Consider the following 16404-nt stretch of genomic DNA (forward strand, 5'->3'; position numbering starts at 1 on the left):
ACGAGCTTCTCCAGGTGGTAAACGGCAAGAAACAGAGGTGGCTTCGCCAAACCAACCGCCCTTGACGTCATTTACTCTGCCTTTGAGGCGGCAAAACACACGTATTCTCTTGCCTTTGTGGCCGAGGCAATTATTTCTTTATTACAACCGCCTCATCATGAAATTATTTTATCCTCAGCTTCATCGACAAACTTGGAATCTTCTAATAATTTGTTCATCAGTCTCTTATAATTTGTTTAAGGTCTATTTTAATCCTTATAATGTTGGTTATAGATTTCTTAAATTTTTATAATTTATTATATTTAAAATAATTTTATATTTTTAAAAAATATAGAATATAAACTTCTCTCATTTTAATAGAGGTTAGAATCTACTTACGCTGCATATTCATTCATAATAAAGTATTAATATAATGATTCGTATAATTTAAATTAAAAAAAATTAAGATCACAATTGATGACGAGAGGAGGCGTCGTTATGGAAGCGACCACCAATAGTAGTACCGACTCGTTGCTATCTAACAGGGCATCGTACATACACAACCTCTCTCGTGATGATAATGAGCTCATGAGCTTTCAATCCTACCTTAGGTGGATGTACGTCGACTATTCCAACGCAAAACACGCAGCAGTCTCTTGTGCCCTCACCCATCACGCCTATGAAGTTATGGTTCAACTCTCCCTCACCTCCACCCTCGTCCTCTCCTACCTCTATCTCTTCGTTGGGGAGGTGGCTTACAAGGTATGGTAGTACTCATCAGGATCAGAGCTAGTGTCATTTGCGATGACAGACAATGCCATGGTGGGCGACGTGGTGGCATGCACCCTGGAGCTGGCGAGTGACATCCGATAGATACAACTCATTAGCTCCAAGGCACATTCCACCACATTGCCCACCACGATGTTGCCTACCATCACGAATGACACACACTCCTATCCTAATGAGTACTACCATACCTTGTAAGTCATCTCCTCCACAAAGTATGACATCACGAAGATGGAGAGTAAGCATAATGGGCGGTTGAGTTCGTCCATGTAGCTCTCATGCACCCACTCGCTCTCCCCAAACAACTTATTGAGGAAGAGGAAGCGATGGAGGCCGTAGCGACGGACGAAAGCGAAGAGGTAGAGGTATGAGAGGCCGAAGGCGAAGGTGAGGGAGAGTTGGACCACAACATCGTAGGCACAATAGATGGGGGCATAGGAGAGGATGAAGTGGGAGGTGATAGGGACGAAGACGCCTAAGAGAAGGAAAAGAGACCAGGAGACCATTGCATGCCTAACGTTTGGACAGGTCAATGCATATCCACTTTGGGCATAATCGAAAGCTCTTGAGCTAATTGTCAGCATAGGAGAGGTTAGGATTCAAGATACCTAAAATTTTTACTTAAAAAAACTTTTTATCCGCATATTGTTTTACCTATTTCTAAAATCACTAAGATTATATTTTATATATTCAATTTTAGTTTACTTAATCTAAGACCTTTAATTTCTAAGACTTATTTATAATTAAATTTACTTAAACTCTCATTAATTAGGATAATATTATTAGTAAATAATATACATTAGCAAGCCAATCATATGACTAACAAATTCATTTATTATTAATTAAATAAATAAAGACCTTATAAAAGACCAATTCCCTGCAACCAAAGATGTCTACAGCACGGTGAAGAACGAAGATGAAGGCATTATTTATGGTTGGGAGGTGAGGTGGGCTGAGCGTTCAATGCTAGTGAGCAGTAGAGTAGAAACTTTCATGTCTTCGGTCTTTTCCTTGGCTTTTAACTTTGGTAGAATTGGTATCAAAGACATGGAAAAAGAAATCGACGTATTTATGTAAATAAAATAATATCGAATGAGATTTGGACCATTCAATCTTTAATTAACGTAAACTTTTTTTTCCGGACTAAAGAGATGTGTCGATTACAATTACATTGTACAGCAAATATTATCCAACATACATAAAATGTTATTTACTTCTAGGATATCACAAAATCTAATTATTTTATTCTAAATACTCACTCATATTTTGAACTGACAAAACATAGAATTTGTGTGGTTTCGTTTGCAGCATCTTGAAGAAAATACTTTTTTTTCTTTTGCATATTCTGAAGCAATAATGAACATGGATTTCTTTTATATTTTGCATATTATGAAGAAATCATTGGCAATACATATAACTTAAAACACATTTTTCACATCAACAGTGTGAACTGCAGTTACCATATACCCTTAATGTAAAGATTAAAGCAAAATGTGTTTCAAAAAATGATTTAGAATATTTGGAAAAAAAATATAGTAAAGGATATCAAATAGAAACACATTTTATCTTATCGATGGCATTCACATTTTCTACAAGAGCACGTAGCAAAATACATGAGGCCACATCATATGCATACCATACCATGTTCATGAAATAAGCTGGAAAGGACCCCCTTTTTGTTCCACAGGAATTGCGGCTGGGCTGTTATAAACAACAACTGTACTTTGCTTGCTCAAAATACAACAAATCCTCAGAAGAAACAAATCCTTACAACCAGTACTTGCTTGCTTGCAGCTTTTCTGTGACAAATTGTGCAGTCGAATCCAAATTTCTGGCACGATGACCTGTTTCTCAGATGTTTAGTTCCCCAATAAGTACAACAAACACATGAAAATTAAACCACATCACGACCACTAACAGACCAGTCAACTAGGAATGCCAAGCAAGTACAATTCATGCAGGCTGGAAAAAGCTTGGAAGACATGACATGACATATCCTACCATCAGGTAGTCAGAGCATTCTATCCTCAGGCCATATAGCACCAAGAGGCTAAGACATGCAACATCTGCACTGAAGAGTAGATACTGTAGCAATGGGAATCTAGGCACATCTTCAAAAGCTTCTTTTGCCTACCTTCTCTGATAAGGACATTATTTTCTCTTTATCTTGCTGCCTGGATCCGAGGGAGGAGGCAAGGAATGGAAGAGGAGACAAAGTTTATGATTTGATGCAACATGAAAAGAGAATCCACTCATGATCACAGGTCTCATGCTACGGCAGCAGCAAAGTTTGCCGAGCAACCATCACCAAGACAAATTGGCTAATGAACAACATTTGGTGGGTCATTTCCCTATGTCTGCACCAAATTGATAAAAACAAATTTTCTAAAGTGTACTTTCAGATGTCACAGGCTCAAAACATATACTGAAACTTCAGCTATTCCTTTTGGACTTCTGCTTGTTTGAGTGCTAATGGAATCATATCCACATTTTCATTCCCGCAAGAAAGCGAGCCAAGGCTGTTGTTCTATAAATGATCCAAGAAACACATACTGAGCTCATGGACGCTTCACAACTGGAAAAAGAGACAATCCCAGTGGTTGGATGGGACTCTGTGTAAAGTCACGAAAGCTCCTTTCCTGTCAATCTGGTAAGCAAGTGTTCCTAATCTTTCATTTACTTCAATTCAATCTTCGAGTCCAAAATCTTGAGTTTTTCTTTCCATTTTTGCAGTGTCCGAGACTCCATGAACTTCTGGCATCTCACAAAATAATAGGCAGTACTGGTCAAACCAACTGCTTTTTACCTGATAAAATAGTAGGCGTGGTCAATGGAAGTAGAATCAATTTGCAAAAGTGTTGGCAGTACTGAAGATATTTAAATTAAAAGGTGTACCGGCAAGCATCATTTGGAAAAACATCAAGCAGAAATAGTTCATAAAAGTCCACCCAAGTCCCAAAATTGGAAGTCTTTCATTCATTGTTGTCAACAGGCAGCAGCCTAGCAAATCAATCAAGCATCAGATATGAGTTGGGCAAGAAGGGTAGCATGTGTCAGTCATTGCAGTATGAAGCAACCAAGAAGTTTCTTTTGGAAAATAAGAGCAAGGATTAGGAAAGTGATTAGTAAAAGAAGGATCAAGCTTCAATATGATCCACTTGGGTATTCCCTCAACTTTGATGATGGTTGCTCTGGAGGAAATCAAGCAAATATAGCCTGTATAGGGAATCAAAATAAGGAAACCTAGTTAAACTATAACAAAGAACTGGACTTGTGCTTTATTTGGATACAGTCTTGCATTACTGGTTATTTTATGTTGCTTCAGTTCTTTCACCATCAGTTCAGAGCTCACCAACTTAACTTTGCCTGTTAATGCAGTCTTAAGACATTAATATTCAGAGCTAATCTGGCTTCATTTTCCATATTGATAACTTGACAATGTTAAATGTCTCCAATATGATTCTTCCTCATCATCTTGCATGCACATTAAGACACTACAATCACAAACAATGTTATGTTCTTTCTCTTGCCATCCAAAAGTGACTGCTTAAATTAGTTGGTTTAGGTTTCACAGTTGAAAACATTTATTTATTCTGCAGGATTCAATCCTAATGTACAAAATAGAAATAAGGTGTTTATCCTTAATCTAACATTAAAAGATCAGACTCTAACAAGAGAAGTCCTGTTATTAATTTATATGGTAAGGACTGTTGGGCTTATAGCTAAAATTTGTTTTGTTTTATTAGGGATATTTGTCTTCATCCTGATTGATTATTTACTAAATTCAATGAACAAATTAAATTTCAACTTCAACCAGCAACAAGAATTCTCTTGTGATGCTTTGTAGCTTAGGACTTAAAGTTTGTCAATCAATGGTAGACTGGCAATATTAAAACATTGCGCAGCAAACACTAAACAGCCATTGCTAATGATAACCTGTTGTATGCTTTCTCAATGATCGCTGATGCAGAGGCTCTTAGGATTAAGCATGATCCAATTAGATTTCAAAAAACAAAAAAGTGCCACAATAAGCAAACATTTGCAGACTGAAGAATTGGGATTCCTAGAACACAAGATAACAAGACAATGCATAATATTTATATCAGCACAATTCCCTGAATCTCATTTGACCAAAATCCATCTTTTTTACAATACAGATCCTAAAAGCATTTTATCATATAGTTAATATGAAGCTATTGAGATGATCATCCAAGGTTCCACTGCTTTTTTTACAAAAACAGTATTAAGGTAGAACTCCCTATTTCAGCTGGTAGGTTCTTAAAGGGTTATGGATAAGCAGCATCCTCATAAAGCTAGTTCTATGCCACACCAACGTCATTAGAAAGTCAAGTCTTAGAGATGCTGAAATACACAAAACATGTTAATATACATCATTCAGATTTTAAAAATGGATGAAAATAAATCCAACATATACACTTAGTCTAGAAACAAAAGATCAACAATCAAAAAGGAGAAAAACAAAAAAACAAAAAGAACTCTCCCAATAAGTTTCCACAAAAGTATTCTTTAGGAATGTTAAAACTGTCCTGTATTTTCAAAAATTATTAAAAACGTCAGATACTTCGTGGAAGTATCTAACACATCCTAGTTAATGCATATAACAAATCCGATACGGATACAGCAAGATATTCCATGGATTACACATCTTACAGAAAATGAGCATCTTTTTTTATTTTTAATGAACTTATTGAGAAAAAAAACATAAATGTTTCATCTAGGTTTCGCTATTTCGGGTACCGAACTGGTCTCGAAGATTTGTCAACACGGTATGCATCGATCTGTACCAGTATAATGACACATGGTATATCGAGGCGTGCCAATAGAGACTCGAGCAAGCCGTGTCCCCGTGATGAGTCTAACTGGTATGTACCGCCCATACCGTATCGACTCAGGCTGCACAACAAACCTTGGTTTCATCCAAAAGTACAAATGAATTTACACAATATGCAAATTGCAAAGTCCAAACAACTACAAGAATGACTTGAATTTTGGAAAAAGATACAAGAATGAGGTACTTGATTGCAATAATTAGAATCTTGGAATCTATAGATGTATTTCAAACAAAAGAATTTATCCTCTGCAGAAACAGATGATTACGTCTCCCTGCAAATGCTGATAATTGAGCTACAAGAGGGAGAACAGATCTTGAGATATAAATTAAATGATTACTAAACAAATAAGGGGCTGAAAGATGGCATTCCTTTTGTGACAAGAAAGTGAGAAGCATAACAATCGAGTTTACTTAGTTCAGCATTAACCAAGAACCATAGATCTTTAATCTGTTACCATGATTTGAAGTTTTTGATACTGTAGAACAATTTCCAGTTTGCTACACATCCTTTTCATTGAATGAATCCTGTGCTAAGCTTTAGCAGTTCAACAGCCCAGATTTTGTGCAGTTTTGAACTGTATAGTTTCTATATTAACAGCACGATTCCGAGAATCCAAGCAAGTATTGCTTGATGTCATACATGCTGACTAGCAAGTTTTTCACTAGAAATCCTCCTGACCATCTCATATATTCATAAGTTGGCAGGTAGTGATGGAAGAAAGTGATCATTAGATTGAACCCACCAAGAAACACATATTACCACACAGCTCAAACTAGCTAATGGCTTGCCTGTCACCATGGATGCCTGGTGTATCAGGCCTAGCAGCCTGGTGTATCAGGCTCCTGGAAATGTGGGGGTCTAGGGAAGCTATATCTGCAGACCCTGCTGTTGCATGCAAAGAAATTGTTTTGTGACCTGAACCTTGATGCCCAAGTTGCTTGCACGGTTTCCAATTTTATTGAAATGCTATTATAACTCTCCCTAAATAATACAACTGATTTACAGGCTCTAAGTATGCCCATTTCCAGTTATATCATGATAAGATCTCCTTAATGCACCTATCATTCTCAAATAGAAATGAAATCTAGACGCAAGCCCATATCAGATGCTGATTTCATGTGACTTGAACATCTTACCCTCACGATATGGTTCATCCAAAAAGTCAGTCCAATTAACCCGTCTCCCCTACTTTGGGTCTTGGACAGGGTATGATTTAGCTTAACAAAAAGGATTCAAGATTTAAATCGGACTTGCAGTTTGCCACTCAAACATCCAATAACCGTGGATGACTATGAATTCAACAGAGTCTGGAACTTAACTCTCCTTTTAATGCTGCCATATCTGTCATAACCAATACCAATGTTACTGTGAACCAATTTGAAAGCCAAGTCAGCATTTCCAGCTTTTCTCAGAGCATTGATCATAATGGTTCGAACTCTTCCCGGCACCTCACGACCTTTACCTATGATTCCATCAGCGAGTTGGCAAGCTTGCTCAAATCGCCCTGCTTTACACAACACATTGATCATATTCTCATGGGCCGTCTCAGGCACTATTCCCATAGGAGCCAGTTCATCCAGTATTTTACAAGCCCTGGTGAACTTTCCTGAAAGGCACAGGCCCTTTGAAAGGGCACGGAAAGCTGCAGGGGTGGGAGTTATCCCCTTATCGATCATCATATTCCACAGCTTCAGTGCCTCCTCATTCTTGTGTTTCTTAAACAACCCATCCATGAGTATAGTGTATGTATAAACTGTCTGATCACAGCCCTCCATCTCCATTCTCTTGAATAGTGCACAAGCTTCATTGATCCTTCCTGCTTTTCCAAATGCATCAATAAGGGCATTATAGCAGTATGAATCTGGCACAAAACCTTGTTCTATCATCTCATTGAAAAGCCCTTGTGCCTCATCAACTAACCCAGCTTTCCCATACCCATCTATAAGGCTAGAGTAGAAGATTGCATTCACCAGCACACCATTCTCTTTGCAGAATTTAAACAATTCCATGGCTTTGTCCAGCTTCTCAGCCTTGCACAAGCAGTTAATTGTCACCCCATAAGTGACTTCGTCTGGCTCAAGTCCATCATTCTTCATCCTCTCAAACAACATCATAGCATGATCCTCATTCATGCTCTTCGCAAAAGAATCAATGAGAACAGTATAATTTGCCACACTAGCCTTGCAACCTCTCCTAACCATGCTTTCCAACACCGCCATTCCCTCGAATGGCTTCCCCTCCTTGCACAATCCACTGATCACCAAACTGTATGCATGAGTCGGAATCTCCAATCCCTTCTCTTCCATCTCATGGTACAGCACCAAGCATTCATGGAATTCCCCATCCGAGTAATGGCATTGCATCAGACTTAGATACGTAATCTTATCTGGCTGGATCTTCTTCTCCTGCATCTCCACAAACCTATCAACTGCTTTCTGCGTCCTTCCTACTTTCGAGTAACCTTTGATTAGCGTGTTGTAGGAAACTACATCAGGCCGAACTCTGTTCGGCTCCATCGCTTCAAAGACCTTCTCCGCTGAATCCACGAACGTCGAATTCACCAGACCATCCAACAAACAGTTGTAACACATGAGCGACGGCTCGACCCCACTCTCCTTCATCCATCGCCAGACCCACAGCAACTCCTCCACCATGCCGGTGGACCCCAGGCTCCGTATGAGAGAAGTGGCTGCAGATGGTGCCGCCGGGAGGAGATTCCCGCGGGCTCTGATCTCGGCTATGAGTTCCTTGATCCGACTGGTTTCTTTATTGTCGGAGGAGGAGAGGATGTCGATCAGGGCGACGTAGGAGTCGAGGTTGTGGCCGGGGTACTTCTTCTGGGTGGCGGCCCAGCGGAAGAACGCGAGGGCTAGGTCGGGGCGGTGGCGGAGGTCGGAGGAGCGGAGGGAGTGGGAGACGAAGGCGGGGGAGAGGCGGATGAGGAACCTGCGGCAGAAGGAGGCGAGGTCGGAGGGGAGGGAGCCGGGGGCGGAAGCGAGGACGAGCGAAACGACGCGGGGGAACCACGGGGAGGGGTTTCGGGGGTCACCGCGGTGGCGGGTGAGGTCGGAGACGTCGAGGAAGGGCTCGATCCACTCCGGCGGAGGGAGCGGCGAAGGGGCGGAGGCGAGGGGGCGGCGGGCGACGCCATGGGAGGAGGAGAAGAGGACTCGAGGGGAAGAGGTTGATCGCAGTGAGCTCGGTCGGAGCATTGAGGCGTTTCTTCGAATGGTATCAGCTCAATTGGCCAAACACAAAGACGTAAAGAGTAAGAGATTTTTGCAAGAAGTCCATGTTTGGAGGGGTATTAATGCAAATATACATCTCAAGGGAGCCGTCCGTAAATTTTACTGCGATAGGAGCATATATGTAAAGTTTGCGAAAGAGATTAATCACCTCAATTACCAATCTGACCCTTTTGTTTTTCATAATCATTTAATGCCACTCATCACTCCCTCACCACTCGTCGCTCTAGGCTTTTCGATACCGCTCGATACCCCCTCGACATCGCTCAACGTCGCTTATAATTAGGAGAAGAAAAGGAAAAGGAGAAAGACGATCAAGGTATATATTTGTTTGATGCCACTCGTTACTCAATATAGTTCTTTATATCCATACGATGAAAATATGATGAAAAATATGTTAAAAATATGATGAAAAATATGTTAGAAATATGATGAAAAATAACTAATAAAAAATATGATGAAATTATTTATATCCATTTTGAAGAAATATTTTAGAAATATTAAAAATTCTTAAAAGAAACTTAATATTGACGGTCGTTCATCAATATAGTTCATTACCAAAGTTGTTCGACCTCACTCGTCGCCCTCTTGACGTTGTCTGGAGGAGAAAGAAGGAGAAAAGGGAAAAAAAATGATGTTTATATCTATTTGTAAATGAGTAGCTTCAAAATATTAAAAAAATAAAATAAATTATAAATAGTAAATAAGGACTATAAATAGTAATATCTTAAAAATATAATTATAAATAGAAGATCATTTATCTCAACACATATGTGTTTTTCGAACAATTACCCTGGTCGATGAAAAAATAAATTATAACTCTTATATTTGTCATCATGTTGTAAAGTTCAAGCAAATTCTTTTCTTTTTGTATTCTTAATAGTAACGTTCATTACACAGTACAAAAGATCTATCGTTATAGTATCATTATATTTATTCATTGAATTAATATCTCTTCTTGTCATTATGTTACCCACCGAAATGAAGCTCCCATTAATTCTCGATCATATATTTGTATGATCAAATCTTTAAAGAGACTTTTTTCCATATGTGTCGTATTGCCTCAAAACTATTTCATCACGATCCGTAATAATTTTTCTTGCTATTTATAAAACACTTAATATTCTTAACATACTTTCTATAAATGGAAGTAAACATTTTTAATTTATCACTTAATTTTAAGATTTTTTAAATAATAAAAAAGATAGATAATCAAATAAAACAATTTTAAAATCAAAAGGATGAGTTGAAAATTTATTTTTTATATTTATTGTGTCGATTTAATATTTTATAGAATTTTAACATTGGATTATAGATAAAAAGATGATATTTTGAGTGTATCTAACGATCCGATGGACGTATATTTGTCCTCATCAACCATGAAGATGTTATATTTCGAGCTTATAATATGGTAATTAATGAGTTATGTGAAATAAAAATACGATTAATAATTAAAATATTTATATTTAATAAAATTATATTTTATTATTTTTTAGGTAGTTGTATAATAAGGGGTTACCCAAAGCAAAAGACAAGAGGTTGTTCCAAATACCAATTTCCTTTATAAAGATTTGTCCACCCACAGTTGGCTCAGTTGTATATTAGATTAAGATTTCCTGTAAATACCAAACTGGGTTTACAACGAAAGCGTCACTACCATCTTTTGTTTTTTGTGGGACCCATTTTATAAAATGCAGGAAAAGACTGTATGCTGTTCGGGCTTAACAGGTGCGTCGATAGGGCCCGCTTCTGCCCCTCTCCCATATACTCCACCCGCTCGAGCATCCCACTTACATCGAGAGAGATCGAGCGAGAGAGAGAGAGAGAGAGAGATGAGCGGGGTTGTTGATCGCGGGAGTCTACGTTTCGTCTTCCTCCTTGTTGCGGCCATCGCGGCCGACGCGTCCGCGCACTGCTCCGGCAGCGGTTAGCGAATTACTGCTTTTTGTACCGCTTATCCAGTCTCGTTTCTCTTCAATCTTATTGGATTGGGTTCTGCTGTGGGAATACTGAATTCCATCTCCATCACCTACGAGGCGGTTGTGAAGTTGGGTTCATTCTAGGATTGTAGATTGAGAAATCTTTGCTAATTGTGGGAAGTCAAAAGTTGTAATTTGTACTCTGAATTCTACTTATAGGACCGTTATCCATCATATCTAATTTGTACTAGCCTATAATTCTAAGAACCTTAGTTAGTTTACTTGTTTTTAAAGACCGAGGAAATGAAATAAAGTGAGAAAGTTGGGCTTATGTCAATTGAAAGGAAAATTTAATCGGTATTCATAATTGAATTTGTTAGGACATAGGTTAGCTATTTTGTTGGACTAGTTTGTCATTTTATCTCGTTAATTATAGAAGGAAATAGGGAAAAAATGAATTTAGGGCATGATTTTGTGACAGATCACACTCATAATTTCCCTTTGTTGGATTTTCATTTGATATTACTGCTTGGCGTTATCAGCAAACAAAGGGAGCGTACATTTTGTTTGTGTAATATCAGTAGATGATTGCTTGTCCCGTACCGTGATACTTTAGTGGAAGAAAGAATCAATTTTAAGTAGTCAATTATGGCGTCAAGGTTTCAGGGCAGAACTTTTTAAATTACTCGAAGGGAGTTAAAAATTATAGAGTTCTCTTTCTGCATATAAAACTCAAAAAGAAATCCCTGATTGTAGGAAAGGCTGTCCATATCTACCAACGATATGATAACCTTGCCTGATCTGGAAAAAATAGTTTCATGTTCCTGCTATTTGGAGTAAATGACTTCACCTTTTGACGTTCAAATTTATGCAAAGAGGTCTTACTCTGTACTCCCTCTATGGTCACAGGCTTAGTATCCTATAATGTGGTTTCTTGATCTCAACCTGGATTCTTATCCTCTAATCCCTATATCTCTTTGTTCTGAGTGCTGTATTAATGAATATTCTTTAATTTTTTGAATGATCAATCAAGGCCATCTTTCAAAAAAAAAAAGGCTACTCCTCCAAGGTCTGAAAATGGCCCTTAAATCTATTATTTATCTTGCACAAACTTCTGTTTATATTTTGTAGTCCCACAATGTTTATTTGTATGATTTTAGTGTTCTTTAGCGAACACTCTTTAGTTTACTGATGTTCTTAGTTTATAGTTCAAAAAAATTTGGATCTTTAAGGAGTTTTATAAATCTAAATCCTTCTTTGAGTGAATTGAAACGGGGGAAAACTCCACGTAAATTTAGCTTAAGAGAATAACCTAGTAATTGTCTGAATGCTCCTTGTAGCTCATTGTTTTTCTTGTGTTATTTGAGAGTGTAGAACACAGAATAGCTACATACTCATATTTTCTAAGCTGATTAGTGCATTGTTTTCTTTTATCCAGGTTCTCCATTGGTAAGAAATATAAGCAATATACCTCAAAGTGACTTTGGGAGAGGAGGCTTGGCTCATGCCACTATTGCAGGTGCAGTTTCACATGGAATGAAAGAGGTAAGCAACCAAGGCTGTAACATTTATCATCAAAAGATATTTTAGTTAGAATTCTTAAAATCTGTATTTATAATTCTCAAAATCATTAAACATTATGAGGTGAATTTATTTGACAATAAGTTTCTTTCTATTTAAATTTAAACAACCTGGTGTCTAGTAAGTGTGGTTTTCAGTATTTATCCTAAACAAACCTTCTAGATCTAGCTGCATTTTGAAGAAATTGATTGTGCATCAAATAGATATAGAGAAAAGGTTGTCATGATATTGAACATAACCTCTGATGCTTTACTATATGGATATATAACAATGTCAAAGAGTATATAATCAGCAAGTATTGATGAATCTCAGGTGACGTACTTAAAAAATAACAAAATCTCTTTCTGCTTGTGAAAAAGAGAGTATGGTTTGATAAATTAAATCCTCATTTGAGTTGTCACTTGAAATTGGAATTTTAAGTTTTAGGGAGATGCTTAACTCACCCTTTATATGCCTGTTTATCCATCTAAGTTTTGGCTTGTTAACATCAATGTGTCTTTGGTATTTTGTGGTTAATTTCATTTGTCACACTTAAATGGATGGTTTATGCATATTTTGCATGTCGTAATATCTCAATTTTACTAGTAAAAGAAATCAGTCCAAGAAGGTTGAATCACCTTGAAAATTTTAAGAGTTATCTTGCATCTCACAAACGTCATAGGACCCGTATGTATGAGGCACATGTATTAAGGCTCATGTGAGATGACATTATGTGGAAGTTTTCAGGAGTGATTAGTGGAATTGATGCATTTTTTCATACAACAACAACAACAACACCATGAGAAGATATTTCCATCCAACTTTTTTTTTTAATTTACTTATATGCATTTTTTCACAGAAGTAGATAATTCCATCCAACTATTTTTTTTTCCAGGTTGAGGTATGGCTTCAGACATTTTCACCAGGCACACATACACCAATTCACCGGCACTCTTGTGAAGAGGTATTTGTGGTTTTAAAAGGGAAGGGTACACTTTTACTTGGGTCAAGTTCATTTAAGTACCCAGGGACACCTCAGGAATTCCATATTTATGCAAATAGCACTTTTGCCGTCCCCGTGAATGATCCTCATCAGGTACTTCTGTTTGTCTGTTTTACCAAAATCTAATTTCGTGTGATATATTCGGAACCTGTGGTTATTCTTAATATCTCTTACAAAGAACAGGATTGCATATTTTGGTGCCTTGATTTAAATTTTCAGGCTGGGTTACTAGATTGGACTTGATACTGAACAAACCTGAAAACTTCATTCTTAAATTGTTAATTGTGCTGCCTCCATTACATTTTTTATGCAACTTATATCAAGTCCGATACAGCACACATCCATAATCAGAAGTCTTTATGAAAGACTTGGGCTCACCGTTATTTTTGGATGCCTAATATTGTTTCTCACTGGAGTTAATCTTGTGATGCTTCATTGTAGTGAGAACTTGCTTTATACATGAAAAATTCATTGGTCATTTGATGTTTACTCCATGAGAAGTGAAATTTATATCTTGTTCCAATGTTGATTTTTCTACTTTACCAAACTAGTACAGTACTGGTTCATTGGATGATATACCAACCTGAACTATCTGATATCATCTGAATCAATCATAAAAACTAATACCAATCAATATTGGACCATGTCATCTGGTATTGGTCCATCATGGGACCAGTATTTAAAACCATGGGGACTAGATCTGGAAAGCCATACCCTTGTTTTTCCTTAATTTTTTTTTAATGTACCTCCTTTCTTCCTTTGAATAATTTATGAAGTCTAATATTGATCTTTTCTTTGGCTTCCTTTTTTCTTATTTTTTATGATCTTGATAATAAATATATGATTATGGAAGATATCGCCATTTGGTAACTTATGAAACTTGCAAAATACCTTAAATTAATAAAAAAATATTTTAATGAGAAACAAGTAAAATTTTCCAGCATAACAATGCTATGTCTTAACATAATTTCTCTGACGAAAGAAAGGCCAGGTCCCATTGAATCTATGTACGATTAAGTTAAACCAGTGTGAAAGAATTCCCTGTGTAGGGGTTCCACTAAAACTAGTTGCTGGCATAAAATGGGATCACTACATACTATATGTGGGTGAATAGGTGGCACTATGTGCAATATAGTTTCTTAGTGCTCATCATGATAAAAGAGAAAAATCTTTAAAGGACAAATACAGATATCAGGTTGGATAAGCTATCACATTGGACAATGATGATGAATCAAGCACATTAGTCGAGAAAAATTAACGATCTGCAGTCAGGACTTGGAAACAAGTCATTTAGAGGTACTGGGCAATGGAGACTTGATCTTTTTGTAGAAGCACATGAAAGCGGTGGATACTTTCAGACGAATTTATAATAATTATATAATATTTTACTACTATTTATTTGCAACCTGATACTTATGGTTGGCTAAATGTGGTATGAATTTGTTTAAAGATATGTGATTCAATTGATTATATTTCAGTTGTATTTGTTAAGGAACATATCACAATTTATTATTATAGCTTGACAATAGTCAAGTAGCAAATATATGTTGCAACTATATGCTGCTAGAGAATATTTAGTTTTCGTTATCTTTTCACTAGTTGAGTTCATCTACATGTGTTCTGCAGGTATTGAATACAGATGAGACCGAGGACTTGCAGTTGCTAGTTGTTATATCTCGTCCACCAGTCAAAGTGTTAGATCTGAATTCTCAGCCTTAGACTTTAACATTCTATTGAATGGTTCTTATAGCTTGCAAATCATATTATGGCTTTCTGTGTTATATGTGAGATATACATGAATATCTGTTGAGGATTGCTAGTGTTCTGTACATATAATGGTCAAAATTAACTATTTGGAATGGTAACTGTCAGGCCATGATAACAAATCAACTATGCTGGTTATGTAGAAATTGAACAATATCATACCTAATCATGATGCATGTAAGACTTGAAAGGTCACTTTTTCTACCCTTTTCTCATTCAAGATGCATTTGTAATACATCATAGTATGGCTGGTTTTGTTATTGTTAGGTTTACCTTTTGACTACTGTTCAACAGTCTATTGTCAGAAACCCATGTGCCTGATTGTCTAACATACCGATGTGATTTCCTACTGAAGTTTTGCATCTCCATGGGAAGTAATACTGATTGTCCAACATACCTGTGGTTTCAGAACTTCTAAAAACAACATTTATGGTGCTAACTTCCACATCTTATGCTTGACTGTTAACCTGAATATTATGGTTATTAGTGGAGACAAGATGGAAAGATACAAGTCAGTATACAACCAATGTGTATAAACACAACAGATAACCAAAAGCACCATTTCATGCATAATGTTAGGCAACACAGAAACATCCAACTGATGTATATAAACACTACAATTAACTGAAAGAACAATGTGAGTATAAATTACATGTCATGCAAAATGTTTGGGTTATCCCATATAACAATCAAGTGTACTGATGTGTCTACTCTACGCAGGTTTATATATGAGGACTGGAATATGCCCCACACTGCAGCCAAGTTGAAGTTCCCTTATTATTGGGATGAAGAGTGTTTTCATGTCAAAGACGAATTGTGATAGCTTTTCTTGCAATTATGTATGAGATGAGGAGTGTTTTCATGTCAAAGATGAATTGTGATATCCTTTCTGCAATTACATTTGAGCAAGTAACATGTCAAGCATAATGAACAAACTTTTTTGTCTAATGGTGCCCATTTGAAAGATGACTACTACCTTTTACATGCCTTTTTATTGATTTTTTGTGAAGCAAACGAAGGGGGGTTTTTCCCTGTGGTTGTATTGTGCTCTTATGTTGTGGTATGTCCATTGGCCATCTGCACCTGATTGACGGAGTCTCGTACTTGATGCGAGCATGTAACATGCATGATGTAGTCCCATATTGGAAGTAGATAAATATTAAGATTAGCTTAGAAGGTTAGTTATAAGTTAATGTTAATTTGGATTTAATGTTGGGGTTGTGGTTGGGCTGTAAAACTCTAATATACTATATTAGATACACTGGCTTTTACAAATTCAGAGGTTAAGTAGAGAG

General features: G+C 37.0%; 2 protein-coding genes across 2 annotated transcripts; one reads left to right on the top strand and one right to left on the bottom strand.

Annotated features, from left to right (window-relative positions):
- Window positions 1–6329: 6329 nt before the first annotated feature.
- LOC135672845 (pentatricopeptide repeat-containing protein At1g03560, mitochondrial-like) lies at window positions 6330–8861 on the bottom strand. The gene has a single exon (XM_065181280.1). The coding sequence runs from the start codon at window positions 8828–8830 to the stop codon at window positions 6908–6910; it is 1923 nt and encodes a 640-aa protein (XP_065037352.1). The 5' UTR covers window positions 8831–8861; the 3' UTR covers window positions 6330–6907.
- Window positions 8862–10631: 1770 nt separating this feature from the next.
- On the top strand, window positions 10632–16093 carry LOC135672846 (auxin-binding protein T92-like). The gene is made up of 5 exons (XM_065181281.1): window positions 10632–10789; window positions 12221–12327; window positions 13238–13438; window positions 14972–15039; window positions 15830–16093. The coding sequence occupies exons 1-5, from the start codon at window positions 10696–10698 to the stop codon at window positions 15927–15929; spliced, it is 570 nt and encodes a 189-aa protein (XP_065037353.1). The 5' UTR covers window positions 10632–10695; the 3' UTR covers window positions 15930–16093.
- The last annotated feature ends 311 nt before the right edge of the window (window positions 16094–16404 follow it).

This window comes from Musa acuminata, chromosome BXJ1-5 (genome assembly GCF_036884655.1).
Source record: "Musa acuminata AAA Group cultivar baxijiao chromosome BXJ1-5, Cavendish_Baxijiao_AAA, whole genome shotgun sequence".
NCBI classification, from domain to species: domain Eukaryota; kingdom Viridiplantae; phylum Streptophyta; class Magnoliopsida; order Zingiberales; family Musaceae; genus Musa; species Musa acuminata.

What these genes read in the sequence shown, in the direction of transcription:
- LOC135672845 (XM_065181280.1), bottom strand. Translation starts at nt 8,830, where the DNA reads ATGCTCCGACCGAGCTCACTGCGATCAACCTCTTCCCCTCGAGTCCTC.
- LOC135672846 (XM_065181281.1), top strand. Translation starts at nt 10,696, where the DNA reads ATGAGCGGGGTTGTTGATCGCGGGAGTCTACGTTTCGTCTTCCTCCTT. An exon ending in CGCGCACTGCTCCGGCAGCG is followed by an intron (nt 10,790 to 12,220) that starts GTTAGCGAATTA and finishes TCTTTTATCCAG; the next exon opens with GTTCTCCATTGGTAAGAAAT. An exon ending in TCTCGTCCACCAGTCAAAGT is followed by an intron (nt 15,040 to 15,829) that starts GTTAGATCTGAA and finishes TACTCTACGCAG; the next exon opens with GTTTATATATGAGGACTGGA.